This window comes from Pleurodeles waltl, chromosome 1_1 (genome assembly GCF_031143425.1).
Source record: "Pleurodeles waltl isolate 20211129_DDA chromosome 1_1, aPleWal1.hap1.20221129, whole genome shotgun sequence".
Classification (NCBI taxonomy): Eukaryota; Metazoa; Chordata; class Amphibia; order Caudata; family Salamandridae; genus Pleurodeles; species Pleurodeles waltl.
In genome coordinates this window covers 948,903,571-948,918,988 of record NC_090436.1, presented here as the reverse complement: position 1 = coordinate 948,918,988, position 15,418 = coordinate 948,903,571, and the positions used below count along the sequence as shown (strand labels likewise).

General features: G+C 45.7%; 1 protein-coding gene across 1 annotated transcript in view; it reads left to right on the top strand.

Annotated features, from left to right (window-relative positions):
• LOC138304205 (alcohol dehydrogenase 1-like) overlaps positions 1 to 15,418 on the top strand; it is a 470,989-nt gene that overhangs the window by 29,231 nt on the left and 426,340 nt on the right. Inside the window, exon 3 of the mRNA XM_069244108.1 lies at positions 11,720 to 11,861. Coding sequence (XP_069100209.1) covers positions 11,720 to 11,861 — 142 coding nt within the window. The remainder of the gene's footprint in view (positions 1 to 11,719; positions 11,862 to 15,418) is intronic.

The window sequence follows — 15,418 nt, the reverse complement described above, 5'->3', positions numbered from 1 at the left end:
GTGCTGCCTAGTCTTCTAAGGGCTCTCTGAATTGCTGAGAACCCCCTCTGTCTCCTTAGTCTGATTTGAGACCCCTATGTCCCTCCTGGGTCCAGCAGCTCCTCTTTGATGCAAACCGTGTATTTTCTTGAACCAGGGCTTGCTGGCAGAATCCAGCAATGTAAACAGCCTGCATCCAACGGCTCTACTTGGGACATCTCCTGCACCAAGCAGGAACCTGCAGCTATCTTCTTTTGGTGCATTTCTGTACTTTTCTTCCAACCGGAGAATCCACTTTTGCACCTTCTTCCAGGTTGGCAGGGGCTCCTGTTCTTCCTGGACTCTTCTTTAACTTCTGGACTTGGTCTCCTCTCTCCACAGGTCTTCAGGGCCAGGAATCCATGGCTGGTTGCTTGCAGTCTTGCTTGGTTCTTGTATAATTCTTCGTCACGAGGAAGTTGCTGTACTTTACTTCTTTTTTCCTGGGCTATGGGGTAGGGTATTTTACTTACCTTTGGTGTTTTCTTACACTCCCCGTGCCCCTCCATACACTACACTTGCCTAGGGGGGAATTTGTTATTTGCATTCCAATATTTTAGTATATGGCTTGTGTTGCCCCTAGGCCTATTGCAATCTATTGTGTTTTTCACTGTTTGCACTATTTTCTTTCTGTGTACTTACCTGATTTTGGTTCCTAGTGTATATATTGTGTATAATACTTACCTCCAGAAGGAGTATTGCCTCTAAGATATTTTTGGCCTTGTGTCACTAAAAGAAAGTACCTTTATTTTTGGTAACACTGAGTATTGTCTTTTATTGTGTATAAGTACTGTGTAACTAAAGGGGTATTGCAGGAGCTTTGCATGTCTCCTAGTTCAGACTTGGCTGCTCTGCTACAGTCACCTCTAGACAGCCTAAGCTGCTAGAACACTGCCTACACTACACTAATAAGGGATAACTGGACCTGATATAAGGTGTAAGTACCTTAGGTGCCCACTACAAACCAAGCCACCTTCCTACATTATTACATTATGGCCCTCATTACAACCCTGGCGGTTGGTGTTAAAGTGGCAGTAATACCGCCAACAGACCAGCGGTAAAAAAAATGGGATCACGACCAGGGTGGAAACCGCCAAAACATACAGCCACTTTAACCCTTCGACCGCCACTGCGGTAGCAACAAACACCATGGCGGTCACCGTCAACAGACAGGTGGAAGACAATGTACCGCCCACCCTATTACAACCCGCCAGCTGTTCTGGGGCGGTACCAACGACATCAAAAACACGGCGGAAACAGTCTTTGGAAGGGAAACCACTCACCTCTTGACAATCAGCGAAGAACCAGGACATCATGGAGCCCGAGCTGCAGGTCCTGCCGATGCTGGTCTACCTCTTCATACATGAGGAATATCAAAGGCAGTGGCAACGACCACAGTGAGTACTGCACCTAGCACACAGGGGGGGGGGAAGGAAAAAGAGAGTGACACACACATGCAACATCCCCACCCCCACCATCACCCACTACACATACACACAAACACATGCAACAACCGTACATTTACACCCCGTTACCCCCTGGAAGAATGCAAGGACAAAAGGAATTTAGTTAAATCAGTGATATTTTGAAATATGCAGATATACTTAACGAATATAGAAAAACAGTATATACAAATATTTACAATATGTACAGAAGACCGTACACTGTTCTTTGCAAATGTCCGTGGCCCACTGGGCCAAGAATCATGGGCCAAGCCCACACTTGACTCCTGCCTAAATACGGAGCGAACACTGCAGGGGCATCAAAAACACACAGGCACCTCAGAGGGACGGGGAAGGGGGGGACACTTCAGCCGGAAGATGGTACAACGCCACTGCTCCTCGAGGGGGCTCCATGCCCACTGCTAAGTCCTGGGGAGTGCAAGGCCAGAGTCTCTCAAGTGGGTAGTTTGCCCACTGCTTGGTTTTGGGGAGTGCAAGGCCAGAGTGTCTCAAGTGGGTGGTTTGCCCACTGATTGGTCCTGGGAGTGCAAGGCCACAGTCTCTCAAGTGAGTGGTTTGCCCACTGCTTGCTCCTGGGGAGTGCAAGGCCACAGTCTCTCTACTGGGTGGTTTGCCCACTGCTTGCTCCTGGGGAGTGCAAGGCCACAGTCTCTCTACTGGGTGGCTTATCCACTGGTTCTAGAGGGGGCTTTGTGCCCAGTGTGCTTCATCCTGTGGATGATTGGGTAAGTGGATGCATTTCTCCACTGGTTCTGGAGTGGGCTTTGTGCCCAATGTGCTTCATCCTGCCAAGGATTGGGTGAGTGGATGCCTTTCTCCACTGGTTCTGGAGGGGGATTTGTTCCCAGTGTGCTTCATCCTGTGGAAGATTGGGTGAGTGGATGCATTTCTCCACTGGTTCTGGAGGGGGCTTTGTGCCCAGTGTACTTCACCCTGCCAAGGATTGGGTGAGTGGATGCCTTTCTCCACTTTTTCTGGAGGGGGCTTTGTGCCCAGTGTGCTTCATCCTAGCTAGGATAAGGTGAGTGGATGCCTTTCTCCACTGGTTCTGGAGGGGACATTGTGCCCAGTGTGCTTCATCCTGCCAAGGATAGGGTGAGTGGATTCCTTTCTCCACTAGTTCTGGAGGGAGCTTTGTACCGACGGTGCTTCATCCTGCCAAGGATTGGGTGAGTGGATGCCTTTCTCCACTGGTTCTGGAGGGGGCTTTCTGCTCAGTGTGTTTCATCCTGGCAAGGATAGGGTGAGTGGATGCCTTTCTTTACTGGTTCTGGGGGGGGGGCATTGTGCCCAGTGTGCTTCACCCTGCCAAGGATAGGGTGAGTGGATGCCTTTCTCCACTGGTTCTGGAGGGGGCTTTGTGCCCAGTGTGCTTCATCCTGCCAAGGATTGGGTGAGTGGATGCATTTCTCCACTGGTTCTGGAGGGGGCTTTGTGCCCAGTGATGCAGCACTTGGGTTGTGGCAGTTCACATTCCCCCACCTGGGTGTCTGAGGCACGGGATTTGCAGGGAACATGTAGCATGATACTCCATGGAGGCAGGCCCAAACTCCATCCTGCGGCAACTAAGGCTGCAAACTGGTGGTAGTGCCGGTGCTGGTGGGGGTGCTTCCAGTGGTGGTGGGTGGCTCAGGCTGTTTCCTGCAGCCTCGGACGGCTGGCCACTGGGGATGCTGCTGCTGACATTTGTTGTGGCAGCCACGGGGCAGGTGGTGGTGCAGGTGGCGGTGCTTGCAGCGGTGCCTGCGGCAGGGATGCTGGCGGTGCTGGCCTTGGTGCAGGTGCTGGTAGTGGTGGAGAGTGGCACCAGCCCGTCTCCTGCAGCCTCAGACGGCTGCCCACTGGGGATGCTGCTGACAGTTGTTGTGGCAGCGGTGGGGCAGGTGGCGTTGGAGGTGCTTGTGGTGATGCTTGTGGTGGTGCTTGCCGCGGTACAGGTGGCACGGCTGTCGGTTCTGATGGTGGGCACCAGGCCCTCACCTGGAGCCTCCGAGGCCTGAAGTGCCTTGCCTTGGCTTTTCTGCCCCTTCCTCACCTTGGCAGATGCTGCTGAGACCTTGGCACTGGCAGCTGGAGTTTTGGAGGAGGCCTTGCTGGGTGGGTCATGCTCCTTGGCCATGCTGCATGCTGGCCCCTTCTTCACCTTGGCAGGTGGACGAATGGGTTGGTTCTTAGCAGGGGTCGGTGGCACACTGCCTGGCCTGACGGGTACCCCCTTCGATCCTCTGGGAGCTGCAGGTACCACAGCGTCCGCCGACTTGGTGGCTGAGGTGCTGGCCTGGGATCTGGATACCCTGGCCCGAGGGGAAAGACGGGGGCGTAGGGAAGAGATCAGTGTTAACCAGGAACAGTGTTTTAATCACACTGGGACAGGAAGATGGAGAGGGTTTGAGAGTGGAGGAAGAGGGAGTGGTTGTAGGAGTTGGCTCTCTGCTGAGTTTGGGTGAATGTGCATGAGCTGGATGCTTTTGTGAGGTGGATGGCTGTTGGGTGGGTGGGTGCTTGCGTTTGTGTACTTTGGGAGGAGCGGTCACAGACACACTGGGAGAGGTCACAGGGGATGTGTGCATGGTTGTGGAGGTGGTGACTGCTCGTGAGGGCTGTGTTGTGATGGGCGTGCTGGTGATGGATGTAGTGTATGAAGATGTAGTGCATGCAGGTGTGAATGGAGACGCTACAGGGAGGGAGGTGGATGATGAGGAGGAGGGGGACACAGTGGAGGCAGTGGATGTTGGTGTGTTTGCATGGGCATAGTGCTTGTGTGAGTGCCTGTGAGATGAAGTGTGGTGCTCATGTTTGCCTGAGCCACTTTTGTGTGGTGATTTGGGTGAATGCTGGTCTGAAGGTGTGCTTGGGATAGGCTGAGGTTGAGGGGATTGGGTCTGGGTAGAGGAAGTTGTAGGGGGGAGGCTAGACACAGGGCCATTGGCACATCAACTGACTCTCAACTTCACATACTGCTTCTGTAAAGTAAATTAATCAACATTAGTGCAATAGATGTGGAAATATGACCCTCTGCTCACCGTTCTCTTCCATAGGCTTCAACCGCTGAGGCAGAATATGAGATGGCGGCATCCTCCGGTGTACAGACCCCTGGTGGACCTTGCGACAATGGAGGACAGACACATTATCATCACATACAGACTTGATCGTGCCACAATCCTAGAACTGTGTGTCCAATTGGAGCCAGACCTGATGTCAGCTATCCACCAACCCCCAGGAATCCTCCCTCTCATGCAGGTCCTGTCAGTGCTCCATTTCCTGGCAAGTGGTTCCTTCCAAACAACAGTGGCCATAACATCAGGGAGGTCTCAGCCAATGTTCTCCAACGTGTTGACCAGAGTGTTGTCTGCCCTGCTGAAACACATGCACAGCTACATCATGTTCCCCCAAGTGGAGGATTTGGCCACAGTGATGGCTGACTTTTATGCCCTGGGGCATATCCCCAACGTCATTGGTGCCATTGATGGTACACATATAGCATTTGTCCCCACCCCCCCCAATAAATGAACAGGTTTACAGGAATAGAAAAAGCTATCACTCGATGAATGTGCAGATGGTGTGTTTGGCGGACAAGTACATCTCCCATGTGAATGCCAAATATCCTGGCTCTGTACATGACGCCTTTATCTTGAGGAATAGCAGCATCCCATATATGATAGACCAACTCCAGAGGCACCGGGTGTGGCTAATTAGTGAGCCAAAGGTTCCCACCGAGTATATGTTGATGTCTGGGTATGGGATTCCCCCTAAGGGTTAGTGTGTGTCTAACAGTTGTCCCCCTATGTTTACAGGTGACTATGGTTACCCCAACTCTCATGGCTACTGACCCCAGTGAGGAATCCCAGGACAAGGGCTGAGGAACGTTACAATGAAGCACATGGGCGTACAAGGAGGATTATAGAAAGGACCTTCGGCCTCCTGAAGGCCAGGTTCCGGTGCCTCCATATGACAGGTGGATCCCTGTACTACTCACCCAAGAACGTGTGCCAGATCATCGTGGCATGCTGTATGTTGCACAACCTGGCCTTGAGACGCCAGGTGCCTTTTCTGCAGGAGGATGCGCCTGGAGATGGTCTTGTGGCAGCTGTGGAGCCTGTGGATGGTGACAATGTACCTGTGTTACCAAGAGACTGGACTCTACCCTGGACTTTCCTCCACCATCACCCTAGCCCCTTGCACATACCCCTATACTTATTAGCACCTAAATAAACACCCTTGAAACAAATACCAATCTGGAGTCAGTCTAATGATTCACAAATGTATTAGTACAACATTATCAATGCATTGCAATGTGTATGTACAGTGAAATATACAACAGGATTACCTTTGGTGGGCAGCAGTACATATAGCAGGAGCCAGAATGGGGCACAGAGATCTGAAAACAGAGAGTCCAAAGGGAACAGTCAGTGGCCACATAGGGTAAGAGGCTGCCTTGTACAATACCCAACAGATTACTGAAATGTTAAGTAGAGTTACAGTCTCTTACCTGTGTGTCACTGGAAGTACTGCTGTATTATATTTGTTCTGCTGTCCACATCTTCTTCCTCTGAATAGAAAGTGGAGCAATGGCAGTTCAAGGTGGACAGGGTAACAGAGTGGGTCAGAAGGGTGACTATCAGGAGAGCCCTATTTCCTGGCAGAGGTCTTGGCAATGTTCTCTGTCTTTTGCCTGATTCTCCTTCTGCAAGGGGTGGGGTGCTGGTGGCCTGTTGGTCCTGTGGCGGGGCCTCCTGTCCACTAGCGCCGGGAGAGGTAAGTCCACGAACCAACAAAACTGATAGGCGTGCGGTGGGCATGGTTAAAAGCCCACAAAGAGATTACAGCAGGCTGGAGCACTTGCTCACTCTGCCCTAAAAAGCTGGAACAGTCTGCACCAAGGAAATGCATTGCGGTTAAAAAGCTATGCAAGATACCAGTAAACCACATGTCTCTTTAAAAGTGTAATTTCATTAATGTTAGTTGGAAAATTCACAAAATTTCATAGGATTTATGATGACCTTGCTGTGTACAAGGATGCTTTTTTGCACCTTAGTTTTCTGCATATTAGCCCCTCCTTTCAACATGTTGGGAAATTCTTATGCACTTTTGATGTGATTTTTAATCAAATAATATTTTGATGTTGATTCATTCCTCATATGAAGCATGACGTGTGATTCTTTTTTCAATTTATTTGCAGTGTCGAAGTTGGAATAAACTGATGTGTAATTGAACCAAGGTTGACACTAAACACTATACCGTTGGTGGTTACAGATGCAAATGATGTCATAAGCCTCAAGGGTGTCAAGAGTAGTTAGCGCTATATAAAATTAAATTACAGTTCGAGGTGGGCGAGCCAACAAATTAACAGGGACAACTGAGTCAGAGCTAAACTAAGAGTCTGTCTTGGCTCTAAGAGCCCATGCATGGAGCCAGCCGGGATTTGAAATCCTAGCGGTGTTTTCACGAAGTCCGGGAGAAGAACTATAATTTTACTTCTAGTCTTCTAGTTGGGCCTGTTGCAGATTTCCGCGCCTGCACGTAGGCACGAAACAATGGTACCTCGTGGCGTTTTGAAAGCCTGCCGATTAGTACTGTCCATGGACTACACAAAGTAAATTGCATTGCAACATCAAAATATCACAAAACAACCCGAAGATGGGACGTGGAAATGGCAGCCCATGCATGTCGCTTTCTATGTCAATCAAGTGGTGTAACTCAGCAATGATTTTACAGACAGGATAGCGAAGAAGAGATTGGAATTTCAAAGGCCCACAGACTGACTGAGACAGACTTCATTCTACGGACTTGACTCATGACACTGTCCGCATGATTGTACCTGTGTCAGTGCTCGCACTATACACACTTGCAAGTTTACCATCTTCAACTGCCACCGCTGTTTTAAAGCACGACTTTGCGAATCGTCTCTTCCCTTTGTGCTCTAATAGAAGCCTCATAACTATCAACTCTGCTGTTTCTCTGGTGACCCTCACAAAGACAAAGCATCATAAACTTTCCTGCTACTTAATTCATTTTACCATCATGCACTAGTGATAACCACCATGAAGCATATATTTTAGTGCTGGCTCTTTGTTACTTTCAGATCTTGATGCCATGTTTGGAGCAGCTGTTTGCACTAAATCCACCGATGCAGCTTAGAGGCTGTGCATGACGCCAAATATCTTCACAAAACGTGAGTCCTTAGACCCTTTTAGTACTTTTCTCTTGTATCTGAGAGCACTTCGTTTTCTACTCACACATCCCTAAATACTGCCTGTGGCTTTCAGAGCAGAATGTAATCACAATTGCAGTTGTTGCCTTCAACAATTATGCATGTAGTGCAGGGGCGGCTTGCAGTGCTAAATAGGGGCTGGGCGGCGTGGGTAGAGGGAATTAATAAAAAAACAATTACCTGTATCATCACTGCAGCCATCACCACCGCTCAGTACCTCTTCTGCAGGCAGGCTACAGGCACAGGCTCGCAGTCTGCCCTGTGGCCAGTCCTGACGCTGCTCATAGCATCGTTAAGATTGGCTGGGAGCACCCAGCCAGGGTGTTCCTAGGAAGACTGGGAGCCTGTGCCTGCTCTCTGCAGCCTGGCAACACAGTGCCAGGCTGGAGAGAACCTACTGCGCATGTGTGTTTGGCCAGCCCGAGACGGCTGGCCAAACAGACATGTGCACTGGGCACTTCCCCTCAGTGCTCATCATAGCCTATGGCCCGCCCCTTTTACCAAAGAACAATAATAAACATAGTTCATAATTGTGTTTTAGTAAAAGGTTAGCTGCTGATGCTTGCAGGGGGGTGACGCTCCTCCACCCTAGCAGAGGAGCTGCGCCTAATGTAGTTCCTAGAACTCCCAAGACGCATGGAAATTATGGGGGCATGAAAATTCAACACGAAAAACCAAAGGCTGCAATGCTTTCGGGGGCGCAGCTGCGGCTTCATGCAGCAAGTGGGGCCTCTTAAAGCAGGGTTGCTTGGTAGGTTTGAAATTTTGAACATGTCACCAGGTGGAATTATTTGGCCATAAAGTTGGGGGTGGCTGCTGAAGGCAGAAATCCGACGTCTGTCAATTCAAAGCAGGACACAGAGAGTGTCAAAATTACACACAACTTTTACACTGCCATCCAACACCGCATGTTATAATGAACCAAGCACAGAAACAACTTCATCCAATAGGATAGACTACAACATGGGCCAAATGCTGTGTTGTAGGATAATTCGTAGCAACCCTTTCAAGTGTCCTCATAGGCACAAGATAGTTTGTTTGGCATTGTGTATTTTCTACAGCCAACTCAATAACATTAAACTTGCTTACCTGCAGTGCTGTGGAATCTCAAATCCATGCCATAAGCAGATAGGCCTGTAACTCTGCAAACAAGAACGCGTCTGTCTCTGTTCATGCCGCATAAAAAGGGGAGAGAGAGGCAGCCTCCTCTCACCCCCCGCACTGCCTCACCCACATCACGTGCACAACACAGTCTAACAGAGGCCCTGCCTGGTAACCAACACACCGCACCGGCGTCTCTAAGCCAATCCAGATGCTGCTCTTGCTGCTACACCAGAGCCTGGCTTGGACACGCGATCTCTATGCTCATACTGAGACCAGGGACTGCGGCTTTGAGTCACCCCTGGCTCACTGTTGCGCAGGTGGAGAGACTGAGAGCAGGCCTCTAGTGCGCATGTCGGGATGGCCAGGGAATAGGCAGTCCTTCAACCCAACATGCTTAAATTGGCCCAGGCACACTACCTGATGATTATAATTATTGTAAGAAGTCAACTCAAAGAAGATACTTAAGCCCCACCTCCGTCAGGCCTTCACTGTCTTAGGACCCTCCTCAGATGCTCTCAATTGCTAATGCAACCAGCCCGCAGCGAAGACTGACTGCTGCTGGCACAATGAATTTAATGAAGACACTAAAATTATTCATCAAATGATAGTAGTTTGTTGTTCACATGAATGAGGGGCAAAACATGAGTGGGACAACGCCCCAACACCCCAATGGAGGCACCGTCCCGTCACATACTTACATTTAATTTTATATTCGGATCATAATGATGGATTTGCATTACATATTCTCTTTTACTCCCGGATGGAGTAGGATCAAAGACAAAAAACACACTTTTATGCGAATTACTATTTATGCAATTGAAAGGTTTCTAAAGTGCTACCTGCAGCATTCCATTTTCTTCGGTATGTTTGGTATTCCAATCATTTGGGCTAAAATTCATATAGACTTTCATGTCTACAGATACATAATATATGTTTTTCTTTGTGCAATACGCACAATAGAGAGGTTTCGGCAACATCCAGCAGTAATTAGGTTTGGAACAGTGCCCATAAGACCACCAGAGGGCCCCTATGAATGGCAGGAGGCTGTCATAGGGTGCTTCAAGTGAACTGATTGAGTGAAAAGCCTAATTCTTTCATTAAGTGCGTGGGAGTATTGCAAACTTGCTTGTTGAGAAAGTTATGTTTCAATAGGAAGGTCTCATGTTCTTTTCTCACTCATTGATGATTCTGTTGAGTCCTCAGGGAGAGCTCAAAGATTTGTCAAACCACATAAAATTAAGGACCATATGCCTTACTTGCTGCGTTTTATGATTTTAGCATTTCAAGGCGTCCTAGATCTGGATCTATGCTAAAAGCATGTGCCCAGGTTGTATTGTGGTGTATTATGTTAGCTATAATCATTTGAATTTTTGCTGACTTCTAGGATTTAAAATATTATGTATTGTGATTTGTTTTACGTCTTTGATCGGCATTTTGAATTTGATAAGTTTTGTAATGTTTTGCACTTAGGTGTTATGACCTTGATAGAAATAAACGTAAATTGAATTCAAAATAAATTGAAAGCGAAATGAAATAGTTGTGCTTCTAGTATTCCTTGTCGATACTTCACATATTTTTAAACCAGTGGATAGACAACAACATTATTTAAAAATGGCCATATCTGTTGACTATAGTCTCGTCCTGTATTGAAATATTCCCCACCTTCGCCCGTTTCCCATTTATTTCACGAGGAGCCTTTTTGGTCGAAGTTGGCAACAACTTTTTACATGTTATCAACCTTAATCATTTCCTAGCAGAAATGTGACCACAAGCATAAAACACGGCGAAATCAGAAGAACGGCAGGCACATTACCCAGGTTTGCGATAATAGCTAACTAATGCAACCACATCAACCATTCATACAGAGTATATGGAGGGCGTAATTTATATGTCAGAGGTTTGTATACCCACAGCCAAAATAATAGTCCGACCGATCAATTTAGTAGCGGGCGGACCATAGGTTTGACTGCAGCTGTGACTACACCTTACCTCCATACCCAAACCTAGAGAAATAGCTACAAGTCCACCCACCCAATCAGGTTGGGCGGTGAGATAGCCATTTTTTACTGACTGTAACCGCCAGGTAAATTGTGGTTAGAGACAGTAAAATGATAATAATGCCCACCCTAGCCATGGGATATGACTCACATGGCGAGGGGAGCACATCATTTTTCATTTTCGAAAAGAAAATCAAATTTTTGGAATTTTCTCCCAGTGAAAGGACTTTTTCATGATATTGGAGTTTTTTCATCGCTATTTCTCCTAATGTTGCTTGATTGTCATTTATTCAAATAAGTTCTGTATTGCATTCGCATTTCTCTCAAACTATTCATTATTGTTTGATAAAACAGTACAAATAATTCTGTTTCAGTTGAAAAAAATGCATTTCCAGTTTGTTATGTACATTTCATTGGGGTAAATCAAAAGCGGCACAAAAGTTGCCAATCTCAATTTGCTGATATAAAGCATATCGTTTGTAATTTTGTCAGGTCGACATGTAAATCTTGATATTGTGACAGCAGACCACACATTTACAGAGAGATCAGTCAGTGTAGGTTTGGTTTGGACCACAGCTTCAGATTTTCTGCATGCTGGGGCGTTTTTACATCTAGCTGGGGCAATATCATCACAAGCATGCCCAAAAATGATACTTCACCCCATCCTTCATACCATTGTCCCTCCATTGAGTTTAGCAGATAGAATGTATTCTCTGATAAAACTGTGTACTACAGGCCCAAGAAGACTGGCTTTGCACCCTGCCATAATTTTGTGTTCTTGACATTCAATATCATACATTCATATATATTTATATAGTGTTAACTTTCTTTGAATATACCTTGACAGATTTTAGCCTCTGGAATCTGCCGCTCAGATGATCACGTGCTCAAAGGTCTAGTAAGTGACACAAAATTTCCATTGACAGATTTTAGCCTCTGGAATCTGCCGCTCAGATGATCACGTGCTCAAAGGTCTAGTAAGTGACACAAAATTTCCAATCATATTGGGCCATGAAGCAGCTGGGATTGTTGAGAGCGTTGGAAGAGGAGTGACCACAGTACAACCAGGTGAGGGCAAAATCCACCCACCTGACTTTTAGATCCAAATGCATTGAGCGAAAAGGAATACAATGCATTTATACGATAAAGTGATGAGAGAACAATGTTTGCATATTTCACGCTTTACTTTATTGTTATTGATCATTGCATGTAGTTCTCACAAACATAGCATAACCACGCTACTTTTGGTCTTGAAAGCAGTCATTTCGAAGTTACCTAAGTCAGTGTGGGTTTTTTCGGCCTGATATAAAGTTATACTCCTAAGAGCAATGTTAAAAAGGAGAAGACCCAGATGGATTAATCAGAGATGTTTTAAGGCATGGGCAAAGCAGGGACTTACCTAGGGCCCAGGGCCTCTACTTTTGAAGGGGCCACCTCGTAAGGTAGGTTGGGCAGTCTAAACAACTACCAAAACAGCTTCGTTTACTTGTTTGATAGCTTAGACTGCTGAACAAAAACTCAGAGACAACTTTATTAAAGGTTTGAGCCAGGGCAAAATCATGCTATGACGGAAAGCAGCACAAACTCTTGCAAAGATATTTTAAATTGCAGCGCAAAAGGTATTTTGTGGTGGGAGGGTACCTTTTTCTCAAAGCAAATAATAGACTGCATTGCTTTGTACAACTTTGCATCAAAGGAGTAATGTTACTTAGGAGTAACTTGGGCAGATTAGAACAGGCAGTTAAAGTATTTGACACCTAGCCAAATCTACAAAGATAGCTAGGCCAGGATCTGCATAAAAAAAGAATGCTTCTTGAAGCAGATGCTATCATTGAGAAATGTTTTATTTCATCAAACATTCCACACATTGCATTTTTTGCACGGGAATGCCTTTCTTGCATGTCATTAGCGCAAGGTAGGTTTTCACGGACAGAAAATGACTCAAACTCCGTAAATTTGGTGCTGGACGGGTCCAGCGCCAATATATAAATATGAAGTTAAGTTTGGGCCGAAATTGCGTCAAAAGAAAATGACGCAAATCCGGCGCAAACAGAGTAAAAATATGAGCCTAACTGTAATATAAAATGTTCTGTTACCAGTAAAAAAAAATCTAGATTCAAGCACAAAAATAAATTGTTTTCTAAATGCTTGTTTAGCCCTATTTCCATGCTATTCCGTTTGTGAGTACCTGATAGCTAGAGATTTCAACTGTTTTTGTGTGCACTGTTTTTAGGTCCAGCGTAAGTGTTCAACTTCGTGTATCCTTTTAGAATACTTACAATGGCTCAAAGCGATTTCATTTGTTGGTTGCAGTGTCCTTTAAAAATCTTGCTCGCTAGTGTTCAGTTCTTCCTTTCAGTCCCTCCTTTTTCTGTTTCAGAGCAGTGACCAACTTTTCTATTATTCCACTTTGGCTTCTTTATCTGTTGCTGTGCAGACTATATTTGTTATTTCTTTAGGGCTCCCCTTTCACTGAGAGGGTTTTAGGCTGGTAGTTGCCTGAGTTTTATTGCAGCATTTCGTTCCTTCCATCTCCTCCAATGTCACTTACATTTGTTTTGGCTGTATTCCAGTGCTGTCTTCGTTTACCTCTAGCTCCTAAAATAAGCTTATTTTACAAAAGAAACACCTGGTCATTTAGCTCACTGCTCATGAAAGCCACAATATGCCCTTTCTGGTAGAATGCAGCTAAACCTAGAAGCAATGATGTGAAACTTACTAAGCCTCACATCTCGAAGTCTCTCTTTCCAGGGCCCCTCCCTGCCAGCACTCATGACATCCCACACAGGACATTGCGTATCTCCTTTATTGGGGCCATAAATCTTCTCAGGCTGCTCTGCTCCTTGACAAGAATGCTTGCAAGACTTTTCATTCTGTTAAAATAAAAATAAAATACTTTTCCAGCCTTATTTTCCAATTTCTGTTCAGATGTTTACAAAACTTGAGGTAGTGTTGTAATCATCAGAAGATGAGTCTTCTCATCTCTTCTCAAGGGCTTGTGATTTCTGATGTCAGTAGCCGCCAGTGACCACCAAAACATGACTGGAAAAGACAAAATTATGAGACAGGGTTGACCAATTTATGTGGCAAGAAAAGTCCAGTTCTGAATTTACAATGCCAATAGCTCCAACTCAAGAAAATGCGAGACTTATTGCATTGCAAATGCTTGGTATTAATTGTTTAGTATGATAAGGGCTTCAATGAGCCGAAAACAGGTAATACATTCGAAGTTGCTCCAAACAAGGGGCCCCAAAATATCTTAACCAGTGCTACACAAATCCTTAAGATGTTACTGCTTGGACCACTGGTCAGGAGTGAACTACTGCTTTCTCACAATGTTTGCTGGTCTTCTAGCCGTGTGGCCCATCACAGTAATGCATGCATAATCTTTACAATTTACACACATGGAGAAAACCTTGGTGTGGAAAACCTAAAAGCTTTTTTCTATGTGAACTTTTGCACATGTATCTTAGACATTCTTAGCTTTGTGAATTACCAGTAATTACATGTACAGAAAATATGACTATTTCAGGCAGGTGTTACATTTTTCTAAGATTCATTTGTGAATAACTGAGACCTATTCACTGGCTGACAATAAAAATGGTGACTTGCCTTGAGGCCAGAAAACCATTCATCAAATTGTTGTGTAGAATATCCACCAGTGACTACATGAACCAAGTCTGCTTCGTTTCTGAACTATTTTTGCAAAGTATGAATGTTTTGTGTGAAGCATGTCTATTTACTTGACTTGCAAATTAACCAAATGTGATATTAGCATCAATGTCACTTCACCAAAATGCCAAGGTGAGCAGTAGTGATTTTGTGAACCTTCTACCTCTCAATTACATCACAGGGTGACCTCTTTTCTCACTTTTCACTATATGTCAGACTCTTATTTGCTAATGAAACATTAGGGGAAAGTCACTGAGCAAATAATACCATGCATTGTACCACTTTGTAAATCTGGTTCTACAATTGTGGCGTTGTTGGGGCACACTAGCATAAAAAAATGACACTAAACCTCTGACCCTACTATGGCACAAGTTTCTCTGAAGGCCTGCCCTGCACCATAGCTGATTGTCAAAATGGAGACAAATATGTTTGTTTTGAATCCCTCATATTATTTCCGCTGTGAGTAGGGTATGTTCAGTAGGGTGTCTGATGGCAAGGAACACAGATCAAGCAAGGCAGACCCTTGCCCAGTCATGGGGCAACCAAGGATAAGCCTAATTTCTACAAATGAAATGGTGATAGTACCTTTGATAATAATGTCTGTGAAACCGCATGCAGGTAGGAAGACTGTTTGTCAGGAATTGTGTCATATTGTATTGCCTCTGCTAAAATGACACATTCATTTCGGCCTAGCTAGTAGTCTGTCAGTGTTAAAAAAAACAGTCTCTGTTCTGAGTAAGGAAGATATGAAATGCCAGACAAATAGTAGCTGGTGGGATGGTAAAAACCCTTTAAATCTACAAAGCTTCAAGAGAGGTGTCTGCATATTAGGGCCGTTGGTGCCCATGACAGAACAGAACAGAACAAGTTAAATTTTTTGTTGAGAGACACCCCATCCCCACAAGACATTACCTGGCAAGTGAGTACAATTCCAGCAGGAAGAAAGAGTAATT